Source organism: Phascolarctos cinereus, unplaced genomic scaffold, assembly GCF_003287225.1.
Source record: "Phascolarctos cinereus isolate Bilbo 61053 unplaced genomic scaffold, phaCin_HiC Scaffold_5;HRSCAF=322, whole genome shotgun sequence".
NCBI classification, from domain to species: domain Eukaryota; kingdom Metazoa; phylum Chordata; class Mammalia; order Diprotodontia; family Phascolarctidae; genus Phascolarctos; species Phascolarctos cinereus.
Genome location: NW_027555958.1, coordinates 196,409,422 through 196,436,892, shown reverse-complemented (window position 1 = coordinate 196,436,892; position 27,471 = coordinate 196,409,422). Strand labels below are relative to the sequence as shown.

Here is a 27,471-nt window from a genome sequence, read left to right as displayed (position 1 = left end):
AACATAAGGTCTGAGAGAAATACTTCTACTCATCTCAATATCCAATTAGGTCATCAGGATATCATAAAAAGTACATCATGCATGATGGTCATAATGTTGACTCAGAATAGAATACATTTTGTTTAGTCAACCTTGTTTAAAATGACTGAGAACATATGACTATTTTCATCAACCTCCAGAATTTCAATTTTTAAAGGACTAAGCTTCTGCAACCTACAAGGTCTACTTCTGTGGGGGCAGCTAGGCAGCACAGTGGATAGAGCACTGGCCCTGGATTCAGGAGGACCTGAATTCAAATACAGCTCAGACACATAACACTTACTAGCTGTGTGACCTTGGGCAAGTCACTTAACCCCATTGCCTAAAACAAAACAAAAAAAAAATCTACTTCTGTAGAAAGCCTTACTACCTGAGTAATGCATGTAAATGATATATTTATTCTAGATTTAGAATCTGAAGAATTAGGTAAATATTAGAAAGCAAAATCCAGTAAATTATCTCTCATTTACTTCACAGATAATAAAGAATTATATAAAATATGAAAAACCTACCTCACTAAATTATTTTTTCCTGTATCATGAGCTTCTTGCCTTTAGACAATTTATGAGCTGTGTTAACCTGTGTCCTTTTGGCATGAGACAAGATATTGGAAAAAACTTTCATAACAGCAACACTTAAAATCATGATACTAGTCATATCTATTTTAGCCATTACAACAGAGAATATATATATATATATATGCTTATGTATATATATACATATATATATATGTTTACACACACACACATATATATATATATATATATATATATATATATATATATATATATATATACTTGCTTCCCTATGACATTGAAATTTGTGCCCTGCTAATTAATAAAGATGATAAGAAAATGTACAATGTCCGTAAGGTGATGGGTATTCTTTGATTGAAGATTGCCCTCTTAATACCAAGTAGTTTTATATCACTTATCCAATATTTCTTTTATGAAACTGTGCATAAAACCTTCAGCCCCCTGACCTGGGGAGGCTTGTTAGTCTCTTACTTGGAATGTGCCCATCTGGGCTTCTTTGCCCCTAACATTTGGAACTTTACTCTGAAGTTCTTACCCTATAATTTCATTGCTCTGGGATGTTTCTTTAGCCACAGTCAGACTGTACCAACCAAAACCTGGCTATTTCCTATAGAAGGCATTAGGGTCCCAGAGTCTTCCATCTTAGCATCTAGGGTGTAGTGATATGTTGAGCTGGCTGCGTGCAAGTCATGAAGAACATTAATTTAAAAACATAATTAAGTATAATAAATGATTTTACAAGTTCAAAAGAAGAACCCTATGAGTATTCATTAATATACCTGAAGTGATACTCCCAGTCCAGTGTCACTAGTAATATTCCAATCAAGTTTCCTAGTCATTCAGTCAGCATTTTACACTCCATCCTTCTATTAAAATCCTTCTGTCTGTGAGATGATTCCATTGTGTTTCATGTTGCATAAGATCAAGGAAACACAAGGGTTTTAAAACAAGCACTTTTTTAGTGACAAATGAATTAACTTGGCAGGATACAAAGTCAGAAGAGAATTTTGCTTTTCCTCCCTGTAAATGGCAGCTACAGCATTTTCCTAAATAAATTGTAGAATCCAACACTGATAGCTTTCATTACCTTTTTCCCCATGCACAAAACTATGAAAATAATAGCTCTTGGTGGTAGTTTTTTATTGCAGGACTTATATTACTGAGTAAAAACTTTAACAACTTCAGCTCATGCTATAGTTATCATGTTATGTTGTAAATAATGTCTCATAGAGTGACAAAAAGGGATATCTATTAAAAGTGGCAAGTGCTATCTCATGGACTTATTTTTAGATGATGTTGCTATTGGATTTCTATAATAAGTATGATAGAGATAAGTAAGATCAACTGTGGTGGAATAATAGCATTCTGTCTTTGTAAATAATACTTTGTAAGAGTCTAACACTGAATTTGAAAGACTAAGTAAATAAAAGAACAGACCTGAGCTTCCCAAAGCTCTTCATATTAGATATATTTCAAAGATATACATTTAAATATGTAGAAGTGCATTTATATGTCATTAAATTTTATATTGTCCCTGTAACAGAAAAAAACTGTATGAAAGGTCCTTTAATCTACTCTAAAGTGTCACAAATAGTTGTAATATTATCTTCTTATCTTGAACAAGTCAAAAAAGTTAAAACTACCTTACTAAGCACAAGGAAGAAGTAGCTTTTTCTTTTGTTTTTTTTTCCTACTATTTGTGTTATGACACAAATCATTATGGGATAGTTCTATTGTCTTCCATTAGACCTTATAGTTTGTTAATTGGATTAAAAATTCTCCCGCCCAAGTCCTTCAAGAATTGACCAGTTACAATGGAAATACACAAATTGAGCTATGGCTTACAAAAAAAAATGTTTGGAATAAAGATCAGAGTTCACCATCAAATTAGGTGTCCATAATTACCTACAGTGTTTTCTGTTGCTTGGACAATTTTTTTTTTCTATCATACGAGTTAGGGAGTCTATTTTCAAAGGTCCAACTAAGATCAATTTACCATCTTGTATAGGAATGTTCTCTTTAGATACTTAAAATTGCATTAAATCAAAGGGAAGAACTTCCTAAGGATTAATTAGTGCAGTGACTAGTTTTCCATGGTTTCTAACAATTGATAAAAATCCCATAGATTAAATGAGGTGGGAGCAACACAACTATCCCCAGCCTGTATATCATGTCTGAAGTTTAAACCGTCATATTTATGTTCTGTTCCTCCATTGTACCCCTTACCTTAGCCTTAGTCTGTTCTAATGCATGTATATGTTACACTATGTGTACGTATACTTATTAACATTTGAAGATTATGCTAATAATTAGTTCTGATTGCATGGCTCCTGACACTCTTTAGTAGGTTAGTGGCTGTTCTAGATCTTGCAAAAACTTCTTCAAGAGATTGTCTTCCAAGCTCTTATTTGTCCCCATGGAATGTGATTGACTCACTTCTGTTGCATTTTTGCCAGTAGGTTATAGGTCAAATGCTAGAGAAAGCAAATCTACAACTTTAACTGTGCCAGAACAGCAAAGAACAGCTCATCACCGCTCCCGATCTGTATCTCCTCACCGTGGCAACGATCAGGGCAGGCCCCGTTCCCGGTTACCAAATGTGCCATTACAGAGGTAAGATTTGTCAAGGGTCTGGGTCTATGACAACAAAATTGTGGGTGCCAAGAATGGCTTTTACATATAGGATGATATTAGTCCAAGATGTAAAATAAGAAGAAATAATGGTTTGTTAAATCAGGGACAGTAGCCAAAAGTTGCTAAGTAGTTTATAGATGATGGTGGTGTTCATTTATGCCCTAGACTCTGAAATGCTCATCAGGGAACTAAAGTTTCCTAAAAGGGAAAGAAATTTATGGCCAAAGCACCATAGTTGAAATAAATATGTGATGCATTCTGTTTGCTGGTTTCGCTTCCAACTCTGAGGGGGCATGTGGTAATGATGGAGAGCAATGAGGAGGCTTGGTATAAGGTAAATTTGTAATTATTAAAACTTTTGGAAGGTTTCATTTAGAATTAACACTTTGAAACATTAAGAGGCCTATAATAGTAAAACTATATATATATATATATATATATACATATATATATACACATATATATATACACATACACATATATACATATATACATGTACATATACGTATATAATATATAAACACACATACAGGCACATAGATATACATATAGATTTATGTATAATAGAATACGGCTTCATTTCTTCTAATTCCAAAATGCCATTATTTTGCTTCTCTGTAGATTAGTGGCAAACTAGCCTTCAGATGTGAGCTTCAAACGTTATATCACGTTTTTGTTTAGATTTAATTGAAAACATTTTCCAGCAGGGTTGAAGAATGAACCAATCATCAACTTTTCACTGCAACATAAAGAAAATACTATTTTCAAGAAGCTTACATTCTATTTTGGAAAACAAAATAAAACATATTACTCATCTGTAATCTGGCCCTTTCATTCTCTATCCTATGTTATACTTGGGACCAAAGAATTATAGATACAGTACTGAAAGGGAACTCAGAGATAACCTATCCTAATCTTTTTTATGTGACAAACAAAGGAAGTAGGGTCCAGAAAGTTAGATGGGTTGCCCAAAGCTACACAGGAAATAAATAGCAAAGGCAGGATTCAAACCAAGGACCAAGATTCCAAGATCAAGTCCCTTCCCACTGTATTTTTCAGCTTCCCTATGTTGTATCTACCTCAGGAAAATATCATCTCAGATCAAGGACCACTTTATTTTGCTGTGCATATGGTAGGCAATAGGTATAGGCTAAGCTGATAGTGTGGTTAGATCACTACAATGACAAGCATGTTAGCCCTCATGCCTGATAGTTTTCATCCTCCTTCACTTAATCTGCTCTCTGTTTGGGAAGTCTAAGCATTCAAATATAAAGAAATGAAGCAATGAAAGAAAAAATAAAACTATAACAAATATGAATGTTTTATACATTTCTTAGGAGTTTAGATGAAATTCATCAAGTGAGAAGGTCACGTTCTCCAACCAGACACCATGATGCCTCCCGAAGTCCAGTTGATCTCCGATCCAGAGACATGGATAGCCAGTATTTATCAGAACAAGAAAGGTACTTTATTTATCTTTTATGGTCTCGTGTATTCATAAACACTAAAAAAATCTTTAAGTTCTTTAAACATTTGGGAGTGGAAGTGTTGTCTGGATTACAATTCTTGGAAACAACAAGACACATTTTTATTAGAGATATTTCACTTAATATTTTCAACTATTGAATATTCTAGAATATGAACTTCTAGCATTTATAAGAAACATTCTGCTAAATATGAAGTTATCAACTAGAAAAAAAATATGTACCCCTACAAAATTCTAGTTTCTGCTGCTTAAAAAATCCAAAATAAATAGGTTTTCATTTTGCATGAATAATAGTGGAAGTTACTCAGGAAGTAACTTAAGCCTGCAATATCCAGCATTTTGTTCTTTTGGATCACATGTTGTTTGGAATAAAAGTCATTATTAAAAGTCAAAATGTTGCTGTCCCTAATGTCAGAAAGTAAGGTTGCATAATTGCTTTATGTTGAAATTTGAATTGTGACAATCTTGAAATGACCTTTTTCTTCCATAAAAGTGGTTTAGAAGCAAGAAATTAGGTTCTCTCATGCCTAAAAGGGTAATTTGTGGTCAGTTCTATAGAGGCAAATTGTTATGAACACTTATATTACAAATACATATTCCAATTCATTGTACTTTCCCCCCATATGATGGCTTACTTCCCATTCAAAATAAAATCAGCTGCTGTGAATTTGCAATATTGTTCAAAAACTGATTTTGCTCTGTTATTAAGATAGTTAAATATTCTTCTTACAATAGGGAAGGGTGGGGGTTTTTGTTTGTTTTTGGAAAAAGAAAGAGGTTCTGGACCTTTGTAGCGGTGAGAAAGGAAAACCTGTGAGAAACAAAGCTCCTTATTATTCCCCATATGATTTCTCACCTTCTTGCCAAATTATTGAGAGAAACAAGTCCATGTCTTTGAAGTTGGCTATGTTATGAAATAACCAAAATGATGAGCCATTTTGCTATGAGAAACTATGAAATGGGGCTTATGGCTTCTGTTCATCCTGTCTGAGTCAGGGGCTCTTCTGATTCTCACCATTTCCCTATGATAGCCAGGCAAAATCTAAAGCTACTTCTTGGCCATTCTACTCAGTTCAGACATCTGTGGAAAATGTACACCCGTGAGATGGTACTAAACCTTTTTTGGATAGAAGGGAATTGAATGTATCCCCAGATGTTTAGAGTGTATATAAGCATAAAGATTACACATATGCTAGATGGTTCAGGGCTATGGTCCTTCCTAGTTATGATTTTTTTTTCCAGCCGATAGAATTGGAGTCCATATATCTGAAGTGGGTTAATAACCAATTTTAATAATCCTTCATTTGTATCATCCCCCTCCCCTGCATTATTTCAGGCAAGACATTACTAGTATAAAAAAAGTTGGATTTATTTAATATTGGTAAATCCTTACTTCCTTGTTGTGAGTAGTATTTCTCTAAGTTTATAGTAGAAAACAGACCAAAAAAAAGCAAAAATCATGAATCCAAAATGGATATGAGAAATGAGATGGAAGCATGTGCTCTCATAGGTGAGATCTAACTAGACATAATTAACTGTTATAGGTATTTATGATTAAATTATCAGGCAAGTGAAGAAAGAAGTATAATAATTTTTTCAATGTTTTCTGGATTGCCTTGCAACTCTGAATGATGCCCAGAATCACTTCCTTGTGTGTTGTGTGAACTCCTACTTAGAGACAGTTTGGTGTTTTTAATTTTTTGTATTTTTTATGTTAGCAGACCAATAAAAAAAAACACAAAATCTTTGCAAATTAAGTAATCATTGTTACAGAGAAATCTCTTTCTTCATGAAATGAGAATTTGGCCACCATAAGGTATTGGTGTTTCTACCTATTTTTTCCAGTTGCATTTCTGACTTTACTTGAGTATGCACTTTTTCCTGATCGAAGTTTAATTAGGAAAAAAAAATGCACTGGTAAGATATTTGGTAATATAGTTAGCTGGATTTTACCCCACAGATCATTTTTTAGAATTATCTTTAAGTGAAGATTGAATATTACTGTAATTCCTTTTACAGGTGAAATATGTTTAGTAGCTTTTTTCTGAGATGGAAAAAAATAGAGACCATTACCAATATATGCTGTTATTCAAAAATTGTGACACCATACCCCTAGACATGGGTTAATTGCTAGTGGATTCTCTAAGATTCTGATTCGTACATTGTACAATATACAAACATGCACTGTATATTTTTATGACAGAGTTTTCCACAATTATGTAAATCACTTGGTCTACATTGGTTTTAAGTTAATATAGATGGCAAATGGCATTAACCAGCACATTCAATTGAATAAATTTTTATTTGATATTATAAAATATTTTTATTCACTGGAATAAATTTTGTTGATTGTTAAGAAGTATAATAATGCTTTGAGTTTGCAGTGAAGTCAAAAGAAAAAGAAATCTTGTATGTTCTGAATTTTTAGAAACCTAGGGTTCCAATATTTTTTTTTATTGCAAAGACAAAATTTATAAGTGCTGTAAAAAGTAATAATTCACCTAAATTAATATAGTTAAACCCAGAATCCTAGTAAATGTTCATGGTTATTTTTTCTTTTTGGGAACAATATTTTAAAAGATGTAAAATTAAGTAACAAGTCGATAGGACTTAGAATGCTGAAGTTGTAGTTTATGGTTTGAATTTTAAAGTATTGTCATTATTTCTTTTGGTTTAACATTCACAAGCAAATATAGCAGTGCAGACTATCTGGTTTCTTCCCCTCCTTTTTTTATGTTTCCATTGACATATCATTGGCATACCCCCATGTCATTTAATGCCACATTATCTGTGTCTGTTTCACTCATCCTCCATCCTGTCTGTGCAGTGAGCTTCTTATGCTGCCCAGAGCAAAACGAGGACGAAGTGCAGAGTGCCTACATACGACCAGGTAAATACAGGGATTTGGTAACCATGGCTCTTTGTGATTAGATTCTTTATATCTTACCTCCCTCTTGATCACCTTAATTAGTATTACTGTAGACAGAAAAATAACATTTCCAAACTCTGCTTCATCTTGGGAGAAAATGCTCCAAATATATTTCCATTAACTTACTAGGCAGAGTGTTTTGGTTCCCATGTAATGAAAAGCCAGAGACTGCTAAGACCCTATGCAATTGCTATCACATCTGCAGTAAGGCATACTAAATAATCTTGTGAGATATATTGCCTTTCTAGTCACTGGAGAAATGGTATCCAATGCATGGCAATATTATTCTGTCTTTATGATCCTCTTTTATGCTGCTTGGCTTTTGAATTTAATTTAAGAATATGTTCCTATTTTTGTTTTGTGTTTTCCAATGAACTGTCCTTTTCATTATTTTTCTCTTGTTCTCTTGAGTTGATATACAAGCCATTTAAGCTCTTTGAACTTCAGTTTCTTCATCTGGAAGATGACGGATCAAGTGAGATCATCTCTAACATCTCTACCAGCTTTGAAATTTCATAGTCTCACAATTCAACCTTCACTTGTGGCTCTATTGAAAGATGAGGAAATTGAGATTCAGAGAAGGGAAATAATGTTTGCCCCTAAACTGAAGTTTAGAATCTAGTACTTAATTATTGGAGTGAAAGCCATAATACAAATCCTGCTAGCCTCCTCCACAGATTTCCATTAAATAGAGATCCCAAAAAGTTTATTGAGAGAATGTAGAGATGCAAAAACTCCATGTATCTATAACTAGACATTATTGGTCTTATTTACAAGAAGCTATTACAAAATCCAATGGTGGCTTGGCTTAGTCACACAGATGCTTCACTTTAAATTTTAAACTTTTTACTCTTAACCTCCTCTAAGTAAAAAAAAAAATACTAGCTAAATTTATTTCATTAATAGGGAGATATTTTTAAAAAGAACTCAAGGTTTAATGCATAGTGGGAAAAAAATAGAAAAGCTGTTTAAGTCTAAAAATTCCATCTTCTCAAGTGGGTCCTCTTTTTTGCTAAATGATATTTGAATTAGTGAATTTTATATTTTAATAGTGAAGATGTATTTGAAAAAACAGAAAAGTTTCTAACATGAATGATGATATGGCTATTAATAATTTGGTATTGTCAGACCAAATGCAATACTTACATCTCTTTTTCCTCCATTTCTAAATTTGAAGATAAAAGCAAGTAAATTCAAAGTGCAAGGTGCTTTGAGTTACATTACATCATAACATCTTGTCTTTTTAAAAAATCATTTCCTTCAAAATTGTTTACAAGTATGCACTATTAAACATCAGCAGTAACAATTTTATATTTCCTAATTTTTGCATGAGTGTTTATATGTGTGTGTATACACACACACACGCACATACCACATAATGGTAACACACTGTGCACTTAAAAATAGTTAAATTTGGAAAATCAGACTGTCATCTCTCCTTTGTCATAGCTGCTATAGAAGATACAGCAGTGAAGCACATGTGGCCAAAAATTAAACACAAGAAAAAGTGAGTGGAGGGAAACCACAACCAATATACAATTTTCCCTTTATTCACCATACTGATCTTTTTTCAGTGACTGTAAATTATCCCAACAAAATATACATTCTCATGTTGGTCCCAAGCCTTCAAGAATTCCATTTCTCCTTCATATTTACATTGCCAGAACTATGAGGAAGCAAAACTATTGGTTTATATATTTATGTGCATGTATACACACATTCTTCAGCCCACACATACTGCTCATAAAAGTAAGTATATATTTATGATCTGCAACATGTATGTAAGAAATACATGCTTTACTTAAATATATCTTTAACCAATACACATATGTGTATACATGTACATATATACATATTTGTACAGGGACATGTGCCTATATTTTATTTAATTTGGTTTCACATGTAAATTTCCCTTTCCTCTTTAACCTTATCCCCTTGCTCATTTCTCTCATCATCCTGACTCACTATCCCAGTAATAATGTAAACTACTCACCTTTGGAAAGTACTTTTAAGTTTTATTGACATTACCTTGGCAAGAAGAGATAATTAAACACAGAAAATCTGAATACTTTAATTACCCATTTCATCAATGAGCAATTTACTTTCATAAGTGTATTAACACTATTAAAAATGTTTAAAAGGACATTAAATATTAATTAAAAATACAAAATAATTTATGTATTAGCCTGACTAATAAATCAATCTTTGATAATTCAAAGGAGTAAGTGATGCAATTAAGCCTTTACAATAAACTAATGTTAAGGTCTTAGCACAATGATTACTGATTTTGAACATTCAAATGCCTTTAGCTTAACTCTTGGGGAGCCTGAGGGATGGGGTTGGGAAGGGAAAGATAAAGAATTTGTAAAGCATCTGTGTGAACAACATAAAAATTACATTAAAATATGAATATTATTTCTTAAAACTCTAGTAAAATTGCTTCACATGTATTTTTCTGTTTCCTACGTGTTTATGTGTCACCCCATTGCAGACATTCTGTTAGACACTATAAAACTTTATCATCCAAGATGCCTTTAATAGAGAATGGCACTCATTGGAATATTTACAGGTAAGAGACATAACAGCGACTCCACTCTTTCACACAAGCCCTCTAAACAAGGAAGTTTAAATTCTAATAAGATTATAATATAATCCATTAAAATTCTCTATTAAAATTATATCCATAAAATAAACATATAACAGGTTAAATCAGAATTACAGTAAAAAGATATGCAGCTAGTACTGACTAGAATCATTCTGTGATTAAAATCTACTTAAGTATCCAAATCCTAGTTGCCTCTTTTCTGTCATTTATTTGCTGTCTTTGTGTCATGTTTTTGTTCCTGAGTAAAGACTAAATTTTATTTTTTTCTTTTTAAATAATCTTAATTTATGAAGCTCAGTCTGCCTGCATGTGCTAAGATCCAATCAGTGGTTAGATGGGGTATTTCTCTTCTTGATTATTGCTTTAATGCACAAGAATTGAGATTTTCTGATGAAATATTGGATAAGTAAGAGGAAGTGGAAGTGTCTTCTTCCATGTCTAGTTCAATGTGATTTGGTAGACCAAAATATTTCTAGTTCAGTTGTAAAATGATTTCTCCTCTGATGTCCTTCATTTTGTTTTGGTGTGGCATTGTTTATTAGTAATGAAGTCGTAGACATTTTGTCTTAGTGCTTCCTGTTGCAAATTTTCCATGAGGAGGTATCGTTTATTTTCATTTTCAGTCTGAAAAACTTTTTTTAAAAAAACAATTATGCAAAACAGTCAAGCATAATCTTTGTTTAGTTTTATTTTCTAAACAAACTTTTGCACTGTCATCCAGTCAGCTCTTTTACATCTTTATTAATTGAATCATGATGATTCTACATCTTATATGAAGAGAACATTCTTTTATGATTTAGTATCTAACATGGTATTCTTTTCTTTGTTTTCTTTTTTCTTTCTCTTCTACCATTGGATGCAATGCACTGGCACTAGTGAACTACAGCCCTCCCTTGACAGGGCTAGGAGTGCTAGTACCAACTGCTTGAGACCAGATACTAGTTTGCATTCACCAGAACGAGAAAGGTATAAAATAAAGACTTTTTTTCTTTTCTTGTCATCTGTACTGGTGATTTGAAAATCAATTGATTTTGTTCAAAGTGAAGCTTTTACATGTCTGTTTACTCATGTCTGCTTTGATACCTGTCAACACTTTTTCCATCCCATAAGTGTAGAGATATATGTAGGAGTGCCAATACATATATTTCTCTATAGATGTCACCGCAAAAATGGCCTGATGTAATTTGTAAATGCTTCTGCCTGCTGCTTCCCTTTTTCATTTCAATCCAGTGGTTTCATTTACAGTGACACTCAAGTAGCCTTCAGTATGCTGATAACATGGCTGGGCCCAGTAAGTTATCTGAAGACAATTTCTCTGGCCTGTTACAGCCATTGTCAGAGCAATATTGAATATTTGATGGAGAGCCTATTCATTAATTGAGAACTATGACATAGAAGATAAAAATCCAGAACCAAAGCCCTTGATTTTAAAGATACCTTTCATGTACTTATATATTCATCAATTTCAACTTGAGCTTTTAATATACCATTCTTCTGCAATAGATCACAAAGCTAGGCATAGATTTTCTGGAAAAAAAATTACTTGAATAGATTTTTTTTCAGATTTGTTTTTTTTTTTTTTGCTAAAATGTTTACTTGGCCAAATAGTAATTTTTTTTTCTGAACACATTCAATATTTTTTATGAGATAGTATTTATGTCATGTATAAATAGCTAACTTTCCATATTGGAAGTTAACCCAATGTATTATTGAACTTGATAGTGAGTTTTACCAATTTTATTATGCATACAAATTTATGAAGTAACAATTGATTGAGGAGCCATCTTTATAGCAGTTATAGGTGAAGCCATGATAGTGAGTGAGCTTGCCAAAGGAAAGAAGAGGGTAAAGAAAAATGGAGGTAATTTAAAGGGAGTTATGGTGTTCACTCATTTCAGTCATGTCCAACTCTTCATGAGCCTATTTGAGGTCTTGGAAAATATACTGGAGTGATTTGCATTTCCTTCTCCTTATAGATAAGGAAACTGAGGCAAATAAAGTTAAGTGACTTGCCCAGGGTCACAAAGCTAGGAAGTACCTGAGGGAAATATTTGAAATAAGGAAGATGACTATTCCTTACTCTAGGCCTGGCACACTATCCACTATGCCACCTTGCTGCCCTAGTGTAAAGGGAGAGCTAATGACAAAACACTACAGAACAGTTGCCATAAATGGGAAGAAAAGTAGCCAAGACGCCAAAAATGAACACTGAGAGAAAGAGGAAGAGGAGATGGAAAATCAAGAAAGTATGATATTTCTTGAACAAAGGTTGGAGATTGACAGCGTCTGTAAAAAGAGTCAAATGTCATTTTCCAGATCAAAGAGATATGAATTTGGCTCATTCCACCCACCTCCCAGTATACATTGTAGTTGTTATAAGTGTTTTGGAGTAGTGGTAATATTGGCTGTACCTTTTGAAAAGAAGGGAATTTGAGGGCCAGTTAATAGAATTTAGAGCTGCAAGGGATCTTAAGAAGATCCAATCCAGCCCTGTCGTTTTACAGATTAATCAATCCATCTATTAACAAGAATTTATTAAGTGCCTACATGATCCAAGAGCTTTTCTAGGCACTGGATAGGCAAATACAAAGAATGAAATAATCCCTACTCACAGGGTGCTTATATTCTAATAGGAGAGATAACAAATACATAAACAAGTGTGCATGGATTAAATACATATAGAATAGATACAAAATAGCTAAATACAATGAATTTGAGATGGAGGGAGTTAATCACAGTGAAGGAATCAGGAAAAACTTCATGTGGAAGATTGTATTTGAATTACATCTTAAAAAAAGAAATGGATTCTATAAGGTGGAGAGGAATAATGCATTCTAGTCATGGTGGAAGGCTTATGCAAAGGTACAGAGATGAGAGGTAGACGTCATGTAAGCTAGGTTTAAGCTGGATCATATAAGGCTTTAAGTGCTAAGCAGAGGAGTGTATATTTTACCCTAGAAAAAACAGTCATTGTAGTTTATTGATTAGGGGAATGAAATAGGCAAATCTATAAGAAAAGGAAAGCAAGATAAGGAAGATCACTTTGATAGAAGTGTGTAGGACTGGAATGGCATGAGTGAGGGAGACCAATTATGAGACTTATAATAATATAGACAAGAGGTGATGAAGACTTGAACTAGGTTTTTAGTTATATGAGTATTAGGGAAGGAGCCAGACACAAGAAATGTTGTAGAGGTAGAAATGGCGATATTTGTCAACTGATTGGATATTTGGAATGATCGAAAGTGAAAATTTGAAGAGAAATGCTAAGTTTACAACCTGGGCAGTCTGGAAAAATGGTGGTGCCTTTGATGAAAATTGAGAAATTTTGAAAGGGTAGAGATTTGGGGAAAAGATAAAGGATTCAGTTTTGGACATGTTGAGTTTGAGATATTGGCCTCATTTATTCCCCTGTTGAATTTGAGATATTGAGTTTGAGGAAATCAAGTTTGAAATGTCTAATGGCAATAGTTGACTTGGGATTGAAATTCAGGGTAGAGAAGAGGACTAGATATATGGATTTGTTCTTCATTTACATATACATCATTGAGTTTAGGAGAGCTCTTGAGGTTACCAAAAGAGAAGATGTAGAGAGAGAAGAGAATAGAGCTAAGACAGAACCTTGGAGAGCAGTCAGTCAGCATGATGCACATGATATCCCAACCAAGGAGATGAAGAATGAGCAGATCATTGAGGTAGGAAGAAAAGTAGAAAAAATAGTGCCACAAAAACTGAGAGAGGCTAGAGTATTTAGAAGGTCTGTGCAAATATGTCATATATGCAGCAAATGGATTGCAAAGGATGATGACTAAGAAAAAGACTACTAGATTCGAGAGTTAAGAGATCTTTGGTAACTTTGGAGAAAACATTTTCAGCTGAATGGAGAGGATGGAAGCCACATTGCAAAGGACTGAGGCATGAGAGGAGAAGTGGAGTCAGTGAATATAGAAGTCTTTTTGTAGGAGTTTGGCTGGGAAAAGCAGGAGAGATATAAGGCGATACATTGAGAGGATATTATAGTCTAGTGAAAATATTTTTTTTATAAATGGAGAGATTAGAGTGATGGGAATGATTGAGGTCACAATCTGCTTGAGAAGACAGGAGAGGCTGGAATCAAGCACATATGTAAAAGGATTGTCCTTGTTAGAGGCTGAGGGAAAAGAGGACAGAGTGACAGATAATATCAAGGGTTTTTTTGAAATAAAGGGAAAGGGAAAAGAGAAAACTTATTTTGAAAGGCCCCATTTTTCATAAGAAAGCAGGAATTGAGTTCCTCAGTTGAGTGATAGAAGAAGAGGCAGTTGTAGGAAGCTCAAGGAGAGGGAAGAGAAGGTTTGGAATTGAATTTGTAGGGAGTTAGATAAGAAATTAATTAGTGAGCAGTAAAAAGTTTCCCTTGTTATAATGAAGGTCCAGTTAAAATTAGATATCACTAATTTCTACTGTCAGAATTATAATAACCCAATCAGAAATATCACTTTCTCTGACTCCATTCATCAGTCTGTGAATAAGAGGGCAGAGAGCAGATGGTAGGAGTAAGACAGAGATGAGATTTGGCAATACATGAGCAGCAATAGATCAAGGAGGTGAAAGATTGTAGCATAGAAAACAGTTTAAAATTGAATTGTTTATTATGTGTGAAGAGAAGAAAATTAAGTTAGACCTGCAACAATGGCCTGAGAAAGTATTGAGGGATGAAAAGATTGGAAGTATTAATGAGAGTAAAGAATGGATTTAAAAGGTATAAAATTTAAGGACAGACAGAATAATTGGAAGGTTATTGGATAGAGGAACGTTAGTGTTTTTAATCAAAGAGGAGGAGCAGTTGTGAATAATTATTGAATCCAGGGTGTGAACATCCTTTGTAGAGTTGAAATGTATTAGAACATTAAGACATGGAATTTGAGGAAACCAAGGAACTAGTTAATGATAATTGAGAGACCAACAGTGGATATTGACATCCTTTATTATAAGTGTAGGATTTGTGGAAGAGAGGATGACAATAAGTGACATGCTAAATTTCTTGAGAGAGGAGAGTGAACTGAGGAGGGCCTATGCAACAAGAACCATGATCTTAATTGGGTGGAAAAGTTGATTGAGAACAAAGGAGACAATTCTAAGCAATGGGGGTAAAGAAAGAATCTAGAAGTGGCAATTGGGAGCAAGAAATATTCTGAAACTAGTACCATTGTGTTTAAGTGTTGAGAGAAGGTGCACTGTCAGAGAAAATGGCCAGGGATGCAGTGTCATTAGGGAGGAGCCAGGTCTAAGTGAGGGCTAGTAGATGAAAGGACTATGAGAGAAAGAAGTCTAGGATGAAGGAGAGTTTGAGTATTATGTACTCAATGTTATGGAAGAGGTGGCTGGATTGGAAGGGACATGGGTGGGGGAAGATTGAGAATGAATGAGAGGGAGGTGAGAGAACAGGAGGTAGGTATTGAATATAGCTTGTTCATGACTGACTGGTGATTAATATAAATATATAGAGAGAAACAAGTGGTGAAGAGTTATTAACCATAAGGGTAGTCATGAATGAAGAGTAAATTAATTCACAGGCAAGGAATGTTGTTGCAAGGCAAGGTCCAGGACTATAGTACCTGGTCACTCTCTCCTATTTTAGTGTGTGTGTGTGTGTGTGTGTGTGTGTGTGTGTGTGTGTGTGTGTGAGGAGAGAGTGTTTCAGTGGTCTCTAATCAGAAAAGAGGATACTGGGCCCTTCCTTTTCTTCCAGGAGAACAGGTGAAGGACAATGGGTGATAGTGGTAGAGCTAGGTTCTCCCCTTCTTGGAAGAAGATGTTGGTCAACCAAGTTAGGGTGGAAGATGACATGAATAAACTGAGGCCCAGACTCATGAAATAACTTGTCCAGACAAGTGCTAATAAGGAGAACTTAAATTCAAGCCAAGTTTCTCTGGGGAATGATCTCATCAAGGGTAGAACAGAAGGACTGTTAAACAATGGTGAGAGCCTAGCTAAGGTTAAGCTCCATAATATTGTAGTAGATTAAACAATCTAACCTTGTAATGTTCTCATTTGATGTTCAGTGTCTTCAGACCAAGAGCGTTAGAAGCAGAGAAATAGGCAGGAAGTTAACCAAGCATGTAGACTAGCAGGCAGGAAATTTCTGAAGATCACAGACTGCAAGAGCCTGAATTCTGGGCTAGTGGCCACTGAAATATTGTATTCAATGATGGTAGAGTAAAGGAAATGCAGGTAGAATAAAGATACTTCAAGTTAAGGGGTTGTTATTTGGGGGATGCTGTAGAAATAAGCTTAGTATTAGTGATGGAATGGGAGAGATTAAAAACAGGAAGTTGTGACCAGATAATGTAATTTCATACTTTAAGATCTTGGCAGGGGTGGGTAGAGTGGTACAATTCAAAACGATGATAAAAAGTGTATAACCAAAGTGTTAGAGAAAAGGAACTTTGTAGATTTGTGTGATATTAATATTAAAGTCCCAGTTTATGATGTCAGAGGATAACAAGAAAGCTGTGAGCCAGACACTAAAGCGAGAAACAGATAGGATGATGACCTAAAAGCTAAATGATAATATTCAAGAGGCATAGGGCTGCATAAGCAGATTAAATTCAGAAGGGGAAAGATGAAAAGGATAGAAGTGGAGGAATAGTCTGGAAATGACAGGGAGACAGAAAGATTATGCTGTGCTAGCGTTATCCTCTGGTCCTTTGAACTTAGAAGTGGGACAAGTGATCATGGGAGGGTGGGTTGCAATAGGTGCAGTATCCTCAGAGAAGGTCTAGGTTTCACTTAAAATGAGTCAAAAGGAATGCTGGTTTAAAAAAGCAAGGATGTAGGGAGATGGTTGAGAATAAAACTGAGATCTGAAGGGGATTCATAACATGGGTTAGGGGAAGAGCAAACCAGACTGGAATGGGCCTTAGAGAAAAGCTATTTATAAAATGATTCAGGAGTTGAGAATCATGGGTATTCAATTTGAATATCCTGAAAGACTGGAATTAATGATACAGTGCAATGGGATATAAATGAGTGTGGCATACTACACAGTACAACAGAAGAGTCGCATCAGAGTTTGAAGTCAACTTTGAAATGATGTTTTTAAGTATACCTACATGAAATCTTATTTCTGTTGGTTTCCTTTAGCTAATAATATTAAGCAATAATACCTAGCAATATTAAGGTCCCGAGTTTCTAGTCAGAGAGAACTGATATGGATGATTGACCCTGAGACCTGCATTAAATTTTGTGGTTTAGTCATTTTTTCAGTCATCTTATTCTTCATAACCACTTTTGGGGTTTTCTTGGCAAAAATACTAAAATGGTTTGTCATTTCCTCTCCCCTGCTCATTTTACAGATAAGAAAACTGAAGCAAATACAGTTAAGTGACTTGCCCAGGGTCACTTAAGTAGTAAGTGTCTGAAGCTGAATTTGAACTTAGGTGTTCCTGACTCTAGGCCTGACACTATCTCCTTCACCATCTCTCTGCCCCTGTATGAGATACCAATACTCAATTGGTTTTGGTACTTTTGCTTTAAAACCAGACCCATTTTGACACAAAAGCTAGGTCATATAAGATAAAACTACAAGTTTGTTATGAGGAAAAAACAAAATCATTTAGTTACTGAGGATGATTGTAGAGTGGAATGAGCACTGACTCTCAAAGTCAGAGGATGTGGTTTCAAATTCTGTGGATGACAGTTATTACCTCTGTGGCTTTGCCAAGTCACAGCTTCACTCGACTTTGATCTTATGATCTTGGAGTATTGAGATAATTATTAAAGGTCCATCAGCACTCTCACCACAAACCTATATCTGAAATATAATTCCAGGGACAGAGAAACTGCTCATCACTTAAGGCATCTTCACTGAATACATAGCTATGTTTTAGCATCTCATTGTTAGTGTTTAGCCTTGTATTTTATGCAGGAGTCCCAGAGGTAGAATTTATTCAGTCACACGTAGCGTTTGTCCTAGATTCATATCCCACAGCCATAAATAAGTTTGGACATTGTCCTTACTCTACGGACCCTTGATTTCACCTAAACCACAGGTCAGTAACTTATTAGTCCTCAGGGCCAACATTGGAGATGAGAAATTAGTCTGAGTGCCATTGGGTGACACTTGCAGAGGGAAGGAGAAAGGGAGAAAAATAAAACAGAGAGATGGAAGAGAAGGGAAAACAAAAAGGCAAGGGACACATTAATGGAAAGGGAATAATGTGGTATTGAGTGGTGCACATCTTGATCACGTATGAAACTGTTTTTATACATATTTTTATGATCAAACTCACAAAAAAACCTTTTGATTTTCCAAAGTATATTTTCTTTGACTGATCTTTATAATACAGAATTTGGTACCTAACTTTAACATTTACTCTTTCCTGTACTTGAATTTGATGTCTTTTGGAAGGAAATAGATTATGTAGCAAATAATGATGTATTTTAAATTCACTGCTAGTATTTCCTAGAAATGTGTCTAACATTTGTTTTTAAAAAATAATAATCTCTTTTGCGCATGTAATTGGAATTGACCTTCTCTTAATACTTCTCTTTTGCCACTAGATTTCAAAACCAGTACCATTTCCAGAGACCTAATACTGGAACCAGGGACAGAAATGTGTCTACAAGGACAAGAAGTAGAGAGCTAAAGGGACAGGAAGAGAAGAGAAAGAAGAGGACAGAGGGAGGAGAGAGAGAGAAAGAAAGAGAGAGAGAAAGAGAGAGAGAGAGAGAGAGAGAGAGAGAGAGAGAGAGAGAGAGAGAGTTGCTAAAGGTGAGGAGGAAAAAGACAGACAGCTGAGAAAAGGAGAAAAAGAAGAGACAAAAAGGGGGAAAAGGATGGAGAAACAAAAGAATTGACTGAAATCACCACATCACCATAGCTTTAGTGTTCTTCTTATATGTAAGCTAAATGGGAAAGAATAAAAATTTTAAGAGTTTTAAAAAGCAAATCTTAATTCTTAAATATGATAGTTTCAGTCTTGCTAAGTACAAATGTGGGTATTTAATAAAAAAATTATCGTAGTTTTAATATTTTTGACATTTTGATATTGAAATAGATTGCATCTTTTTATTTACAAAATTGATTAAAATGTAGCATTCTCTCAGGGTATTCAATATATAAGAAAAATGAAGCAAATTTCTGCCTAATTACATGCATATCAGCATATCGAAGGACTTTGGGTGCGCAATAACATTTATTAAGCTTTACATAATCCTTATATCAGAAAATTTTCCTTTTAACAGCGTGTGTCCCAAACATTTCTTAAATGTTTGAATTCTCTTCCTAGCTCTCAATAGTCCATAATTATGATGTTTTCCTTTTTTTCTTTCTTTGAAGAATACATGGGCTGGAATTTTGCCTCAAGAAGCAAATTTATTCATGTTGACATCAAGTTAAAATGATCTGGTTGATATAATAAAATAGTGTTGATAACATTTCTATATAAGCTAAAATTGTTATTTAGGCTGTATTTCAACTTCTGCAACAGTGCAGATACCTTTTAATGAGAAAAATATCACAAGGTGTAATAGATCTGTAAAGTTCTGACAATGATGTTTCATTCCTAGTCTTTACATACAGTATGGAAGCCAGCAGAGAAGGCAAACCCTTAAGAAGCTTGACTTTCTTTACCCAATGTTTCGCAAACATTAAATTATTATGTATATACAATATATGGTAGGTTTTAAAATGTATGGGATTATAATGTATAACTACTGAAGAATGGAAATGTTATTACTGTATATTAAATTTAATAGCACATCTTTCTCTATCATCTTTTCCATTAACTTTCTGTCCCAATCCAATATATGCCTACTATGTGCTAGGCATTGGAGTAAGCACTGAAGGTAGAAAGACAAAACTGAATGATTCTTGCCCTCTCAAAACTTACATTCTCCTAGCATCCTCTAGTCCAAACCCTTTTATTTTACAGTTGAGAAAAATGAGGACCAGAGAGTTTATTTGACTTCTACAAGGTCACATGAGTAACCAGAGTGGCAGAGTCAGGTGGGCAAAGCACCAAGCTCTCCATTTTCCTTCACCAACACATTCCCCAAAATAATAAATAAAACCTCTCCCTTATTATGTTCAAAAGGTCTGTATTTATTTGAAGTAAGTAGTCTGTAAGTAGGCTGTTAATGACACAGGTCCCTAAGTGACTATAGGAGCTGCATGCCCAGGACTAGCAACTATATGTAGGAAAGAGAGTTATTGATAGTTTCTCATATTTCTAAGTAGTTCATACCTTTAGTCATGTTCCCAAATGAGCTTTTTTTCATTGCCATAAAATCAGATTTATAGCTGCAATTGACTTTAGTGAGTATCTAGTCCAGTCTCCTCATTTTACAGATGAGGAAACTGATGCCCAGATAAGTTATTTGACTTTGCTGAAGCCATAGAGGTGGCAAGTGGACCAACTGGGATCTGAACCCAGGGCATCTGACACCAGAGCCAATGTTCTTTCCTGTATTTTTCCTTACACTAAAATTCAAGAAGGAGGGCATTCCTCACTCTGAAGGTTTGTCCTAATCTATTTTGGGGATAGACAGATAGTTAGATAGATAGATAGATAGATAGATAGATAGATAGATAGATAGATATAGGTATATAGAGATAGATCTCTCACTCTGTCTCTCTGTGTTTCTGTCTTCATCTCTGTCTCTGTATACATACATATATACACACATACATGTACATATGATTATACATACATATGTGTGTGTGTATCCAAAATAGATTAGGCATGTGTGTGTATATCTTTGGCTCTTTATAATTTATAATATGGAGAGTGGAGTTTTAGGGCTGATGAGAACCTTTAAAATCAAAATTATATACCCTTATCTTTCAAGTGAAGAAAAATTAAGACCAAAGTCAAAGAGTTAGTTACTGGACAAACCAGGACTAAAATCAGATATCCTGATTCTTAGCCTAGGGATCTTTCCAACACTTCACCTAATCCATTCAGTTTCACAGAGTACGTATATTTAAATTTCAACATATTTTTTAGAAAAATGAAAATGTTCTACAGAATAGAAATGCAAAGAACTTCTACATTGTGTTGGGATCCATATTACTCATGTCTAAATCCATCTTTGATAGTAAATTGGTTCTTCAAAATGTATGGGATTCCAGTATATTTCAGAAAAAAGGTCTCATTCTGCCTTCTCATGAGAGTTGAAGGGAATTTATAAAACTATTGTTTTTCTTTTAATTATTCTATTATAGGATTTTGAAGTTTAAACTATATACTAAATTTCTTTTAAAACTAACATAAGCAAAAGAAAAACAACCAAGAATAAAATTCTTTAAAATTATGTCAAGCTTTTTTCCCAAGTAAAACTTTTGGAGCACTTACATTTTCAAATGTTGAAATAAGTTGCAGACTTTAATTATTCTTATTGTATAATGTAATGATTAATTAATTCAAAATGTTGTATCCATTTTAGAATATATTTATTTTTAAAATGTATAAATTGTAAAGTTAGGAAAAAAGCATTTTGCCTTTTGATGATACTTTTCCAGGCCCATTATTCCATATATCTTTTACTTTTAGGAAATGCTAAATGTCCTGTTTTTTTTTCCTGTCTTGTTCATTGGACAAACAGGGGTAGATGGTCCCCCTCCCTAGATAGGCGAAGACCTACTAGTCCCAGGATTCAAATCCAGCATGCATCTCCTGAGGATGACAGGTACTAGTCAATTCCTCCTAATGGAAAAGTCACCTACAAAATTTGTATGCCACCAAATTGGATATATTGGAATTAAGTTCATTACATGCTTACTGCCAGGAGCTCAGAGAAAATCCTTGTGATTCCATCCCTGACTGCTTCCCATTATTATATAGCACCTCAGAATGCTCACTTAACCCAGGCGGGCATTCAGTGACACTATTCAGAATACCACGCTGTCAAATGAACCATGTATTTTTTACATTTTGTTGCAAAATATTTTAATATTAATTTCAGTGCTAAAACAATCTTTAAACATCAACCATGTGTGTCCTCAGGTGCTTTATAATACCTTAATTTCTGCTGCAGAGTCTGTTTCTTTTATTCTTCAGCGGTGAATCAGTCTCAGTCATCTCATTTCTCAGAATTATTGTTGATGAGTTCTGGTGTGTGAAAGAGAGAGGCTCTGTGACATTTACCGTGCAATAGTTGGGAGTGACATATTTCATATTTTCACCTTTTTTAAGTCCAGACTTGTACAGGGTCAATTTTGCTGGCAAACTTGGTTTGGCCAAACGATGCCATTCATTTTCTGCTGATGCCCACAGGTCACAACATCTTCCATTGCTTCCGGTTTAGTTTTGTTATCCTTCTTCCAATCCATTTTTGGACCTGTTGTACTATTTTTAATATTCATTGAGTTGAATATGCTGATAGTTTGTAATGTTAGACTTGTTTTCTTTTTAGTGTTGGCAAAAATTTAATCAGTTCCTAAAATGTAAATCAAAGGTCAGGTCTTATTGAAAACTTTAACTAAATTTGATTCAGGGAAACTTATGATTGCATATTTCCTGCCAAGAAATATTATTCATTATTTTGTGCTTGATTTGTTTGATTTTAGGGTTTTCAGTTATCAATAAACTTTCCTTTGAGATACCAATTAGAAAAGTTAAGGTGTATGTAAGAGGAGAAGGAGAAAATGATATACTCTTTTTCTGATATCTAAAATAGATGGAAAAAAAGCATTTAAAAAAATAGTTCAATTATACCCACATGGCTATTTTAAATGCAATTTATCCAGTTAGACAATATGCAAAATTAATTTTATCATCGTTCACTGTCTAAGGAAACTTATAATTTTAGATACTTTGAGACTCTGGGTTAAGTTTTCTTCAAATGTTTAAGAAGTATTAAACCTTTTCTTTTCCCTTTGAAAATGCTTTCTCAAGCAAATGCTTCCAAAAAAAAAAACTTAATCTGTATGGGTATTTCCGCTATTAATCAGTCAATCCACAAGCATTAGGTGGGTGGTATAGTGAATAGAGTGCTGGACCTGGAGTCAAGGAGGCCTGAGTTCAAATCCAGCCTCAGACTTTACTAGTTGAGTGACCCTAGGCAAGTCATTTAACCTCTGTTTGCATCCATTTCCTTGACTGTAAAATGAAAATCATAACAGCACCTATCTCCCAGGTTTGTTTTGAAAATCAAGTGAGATAATATTTATAAAAAAAACACGTAGCACAGTACCTAACATACAGTGAGAGCTATATAAAGCCTTAGCCCTTTCCTTTCCCACTAAATGTATTACCATAAAACAGGCACTGCACTAGGCTTTAGATGGGGGGCAGCACAGAATTAATAAAATGATTCCTATTTGCAAATATCTTATTTTCTAATAGGGGAGGCAACAAGCTTACACACATACATACACACATACATACATACATGTATATACATACACATATATTGCATGTATGCATATAAAAGAGAATAAACATATGTACATAATATAAAGAGAATAAATATAAATAAAAGAAAGTTAGAGAGGCAGGGCACTAACAAATGAAGAGACTAGGAAGAGGTTCATGTAAAAAAGTTGATGTGAGCAGAGAGTACATTCTGAGGCATTAATGTTAGCAGACTATAGCCTTTGTAGACTGTTTGCTAGCTATAGTCAGAGCAAAACAATAACAACAACAAAAACAAGCAAACAAAAATACATTATCCCAGAAAGGATTATATTATTCAAGGTTATGATGGCTCCTCAAAGAGGTGAAGTGACATAGATTTTGAGATAGAAGGGACCTTAGAAGTATATCATTTAATCTAAGACTATCATTTTAACTATGGGTAAATGACTTCAAAAGGTTAAGTGACTCACCTAAGGTCATATGGTTGCAATTTGAACCTGGTGGCCAGTCAGAATTATAGTGATACATTTCTTCAGATCTGGCTAAGATATTCTGCAAATGTTAAACAAGTAATGAAAAGTAAATGAGAAGTGGACAAAAGAATAAAATTGACACCAAATATTATAATTTTATTCAAAAGTTTAAATAATATAAATTAATTGCCACAACGGAAAAATCAAGAGAACCTGGAAAGCATTTTATACAGAAAACATTTAACTCACTTGTCAAATAGACAGAGAGGGTTGGCAAAGGTTACCTTTGTAATATAAACTCATTTGCAATATCTAACTAAGAACATAATAATTGTAGGCAGTTTGATACAAAGCACAGAGAATCAGTGGATTTTAAAACAAGTTTAAGGAAAATTTGACAAGATATCCAGTTAAGCAAGGATTTGAAGATAGAAGTAAATTGGAAAGATATGCAAAAATCAATACACCAAACTCTTCATTCGATCAACGATGGTCAAGCAACCACATATGGACCCTAACATCACAGTTCTGGCATTGTCAATAGAAGTAGAAATGGCACTAATGAGAACATAGATAAGATAAGATAAGCATCAGCCAAATTGGATCAAGAAGATATTTGCTGGACATGACATGATTTTGTGGGTATTGAGAAATCAATAAGCAATGTACCAAAGATATTCAAAAAACTCAGATTATATTAATACTTTAAAAAATGGCCAAGAGAACATCAATATGTTTACTCTCTCATATACACAAAAATTTCTATGGGTCATCTGTAAAAAAATTGAGAGCATCCTGATTGGGGAAACAATGAAGTGTTTACAAAGTAATATATAGCAATGGACTATATCTTTACACGTTACAACTGACTGGGAGATGTTAGGAATCATAGAAACCACTGTGCTTATCATGTATTGATTATTTTTTTAAATGCTTCAGTAAAAGAAAATGGTGATTTATAGGGTATTTTAAAATAATGTATCTCTCTTATTGAAATCATCCAAGTATTAAAAACATTCCAGATACCTTGAAAAATATAACTTAAATAATCCTGTTCAATACCTTCTGCTATTAAACATCAGGTGAGGCACAACATCTAGAAATGTGTGCTTGCCAAAGCTACTTTGGAGGAAATTTAGCATGGAGTCCGGGTCAAAGAAAGATTCCCTGTGGATGATGAAGTCTTCTAGATATTCCTCTTCACAGATAACATTGTTCAGATTGTTTTAAGTCCCAGTATATTGCAGAGATTCCTGAAAGAGATCTATACAGTTTGGCATGCCCATCCGTGAAGAAAACATGAATAGAGAATGTTCATTGCCCAGATTTCAGCATGTCCCACCAGCATGTATATGTGGGTCAGACAGTATCAATAGACAGTAAATAGAGCTAGAGGTGAAAAGAAAGAGAATAAGCTAGATTACCATCAGGAAATTGCAAAGCTTATTTAATGACTCAAACTTCCTATGAAACAAAGGCCTATCTTTTCAATACTGATACGTTCCTGGTAATGTGGTAGTTAAGTTAGAATACCATCACCTTCAAAGAATTACAATTCCAACATATTACCAAAAAGGAATGCCAAAGAGGGAAAAAGAGATGTCCTCATCAAACTGTATGATGGGAAGAAAAGATGGACTAGTCATGTGGTAGGAATAAGGAATGAGAGATGAAGAGTCAGAGTGCCCTGGCAATACCAGGAGAAAGCCAGGAAGGCATCCGGCACATTGGATGGAGCCCTGGAAGTAAATATGTGAGAGGACATGGACAGAAATTGCCCAGCAAGTGATTGGCATCACCAGTAAGAAGTTCCCAGCTGATTAGATCACAAATACATTTAAGCCCTGAGTATTCTGCAAAAAAAGAGATACGTCCTAGGCATCTCTTTTAAAATCCCATTTTACTTGATGGCAACTAGATAGTGAAGTGGATAGAGCATTGGACTTGAAGTCAAAAAGATCTATGTTCAAATCCTTAGTGTGTGACTCTGAGCAAGTCACTTAACTTTTACCTCAGTTTCCTCATCTATTAAATGGGGATAATAATAGCACATACCTTTCAGGGCTGTTTTGAGGATACAATGAGATGATATTTACAAAGAACAGTACAAACTTTAAAGGGATGTGTGTGTGTGTTGGCTATACAATTATTAGTTGACTGAATCTGATAAAATTTTACTTTACACGTTACACTGAGAGGTTAAGTCACTTGCCCACAGAGCAAGTATTTATGACCGACAGAGCTTGAACTCATACCTTCTTGACATTGATGTCTGCTGTATGTCCATTATATAATAAGTGCTTCTCATATTTTAGTTGTTTGGGATATAATTTTTTTTCACACACATAAAGTATATCTTCAGTAATTGATACAGCATATGTAAGAAAGATAAACTGATAATAGCGGTTCAAAAATGTTTTGCTATCAAAATTCACACTGTGCTTAAACACTTTGAAACACTTTATTTTATGCTTTCTAGTTATTCAGTATTTTAGTCCACTTTTTAAAAAATGATATTGAAAGAGGTCTCCCTTTCTTAGCCACCTTGAATTATCTATTGTATTTAACTTTTTTTTTAAGTAATGCTTTGGATATTTGTTAAGCACTGTTACAAATAAGGTAGGCATTTCTGACCTTGAAGTGTATCCTGGGTATTTGGTAGCTACACTGTTGGGGGGAAGAAGGGAAGAGAAGGCAGGGACATGAATTTGCAAGATGAAGGCAAGCCTTTTAATTTTACTATTTCAGTGGCAGTGTCCCCTTGACATAAATGCTATTTTTAATATGCTATAATTTACCCAGTTGAGAACTTGATGTTCTCAGAACAAAGATTTGCTGTGCAAATAGCTTTCTTTAAATTCCTTAAAGCTGCTGTAGTTTATATGTACTCCAGTTGTGTTTCTGCCTCTGAACAAAATGTGAGCCAACTTGCAATGCTTAAAAAGAATTTTTAAAAATATGAGTCAAACTATAGGAATTATAATTAGTATCATATACTTTGGGGAAATCAGTCATTAATTCTCTATTTTTTGATTGTCCCTAAATCAGGATGATGTACAGTTAGTAGACTGTTAAGTACAAGAATATCCTCAAGTGAAAATATAGATTATTTGGGGATATTAAGTTTTATTTTTTGAACTATATTCATTTTAGGGCTTCCTATGGTGCTTTGCATATATCAAGTGCTTAATAAATGTTGGGTGACTTATTTATTAACATTTTAAATGTTTTAAACTGTCAAGTTTAAATTATCCAGGACAAAACATTTATTTCTTTCCTAACACATTTGCAAATCTCTTTTGAACTTTTTGTTTGTTTGTTTTGCTTTGTTCTTGTTTTTGATTGTTTTCTGTTCGTGGAGCCATTGGCATAAATATTCTGGTCACAAAGATTTGGGGCATTCATCTATACAGTGGCAACAAAAAG

At 34.2% G+C, this 27,471-nt stretch overlaps 1 protein-coding gene across 23 annotated transcripts in view; it reads left to right on the top strand.

Moving 5' to 3' along the window:
* Positions 1–27,471, top strand: part of RIMS1 (regulating synaptic membrane exocytosis 1) — a 699,885-nt gene that overhangs the window by 506,155 nt on the left and 166,259 nt on the right. For 11 of the 23 annotated variants that reach the window (XM_078155292.1, XM_078155286.1, XM_078155284.1 and 8 more), the window contains 4 exons: positions 3,032–3,188; positions 4,547–4,672; positions 7,523–7,585; positions 11,106–11,195. In XM_078155292.1, the coding sequence (XP_078011418.1) occupies positions 3,032–3,188; positions 4,547–4,672; positions 7,523–7,585; positions 11,106–11,195 (436 nt within the window). The remainder of the gene's footprint in view (positions 1–3,031; positions 3,189–4,546; positions 4,673–7,522; positions 7,586–11,105; positions 11,196–27,471) is intronic. The other 12 variants (XM_078155285.1, XM_078155293.1, XM_021000166.2 and 9 more) reach the window with 3 other exon arrangements.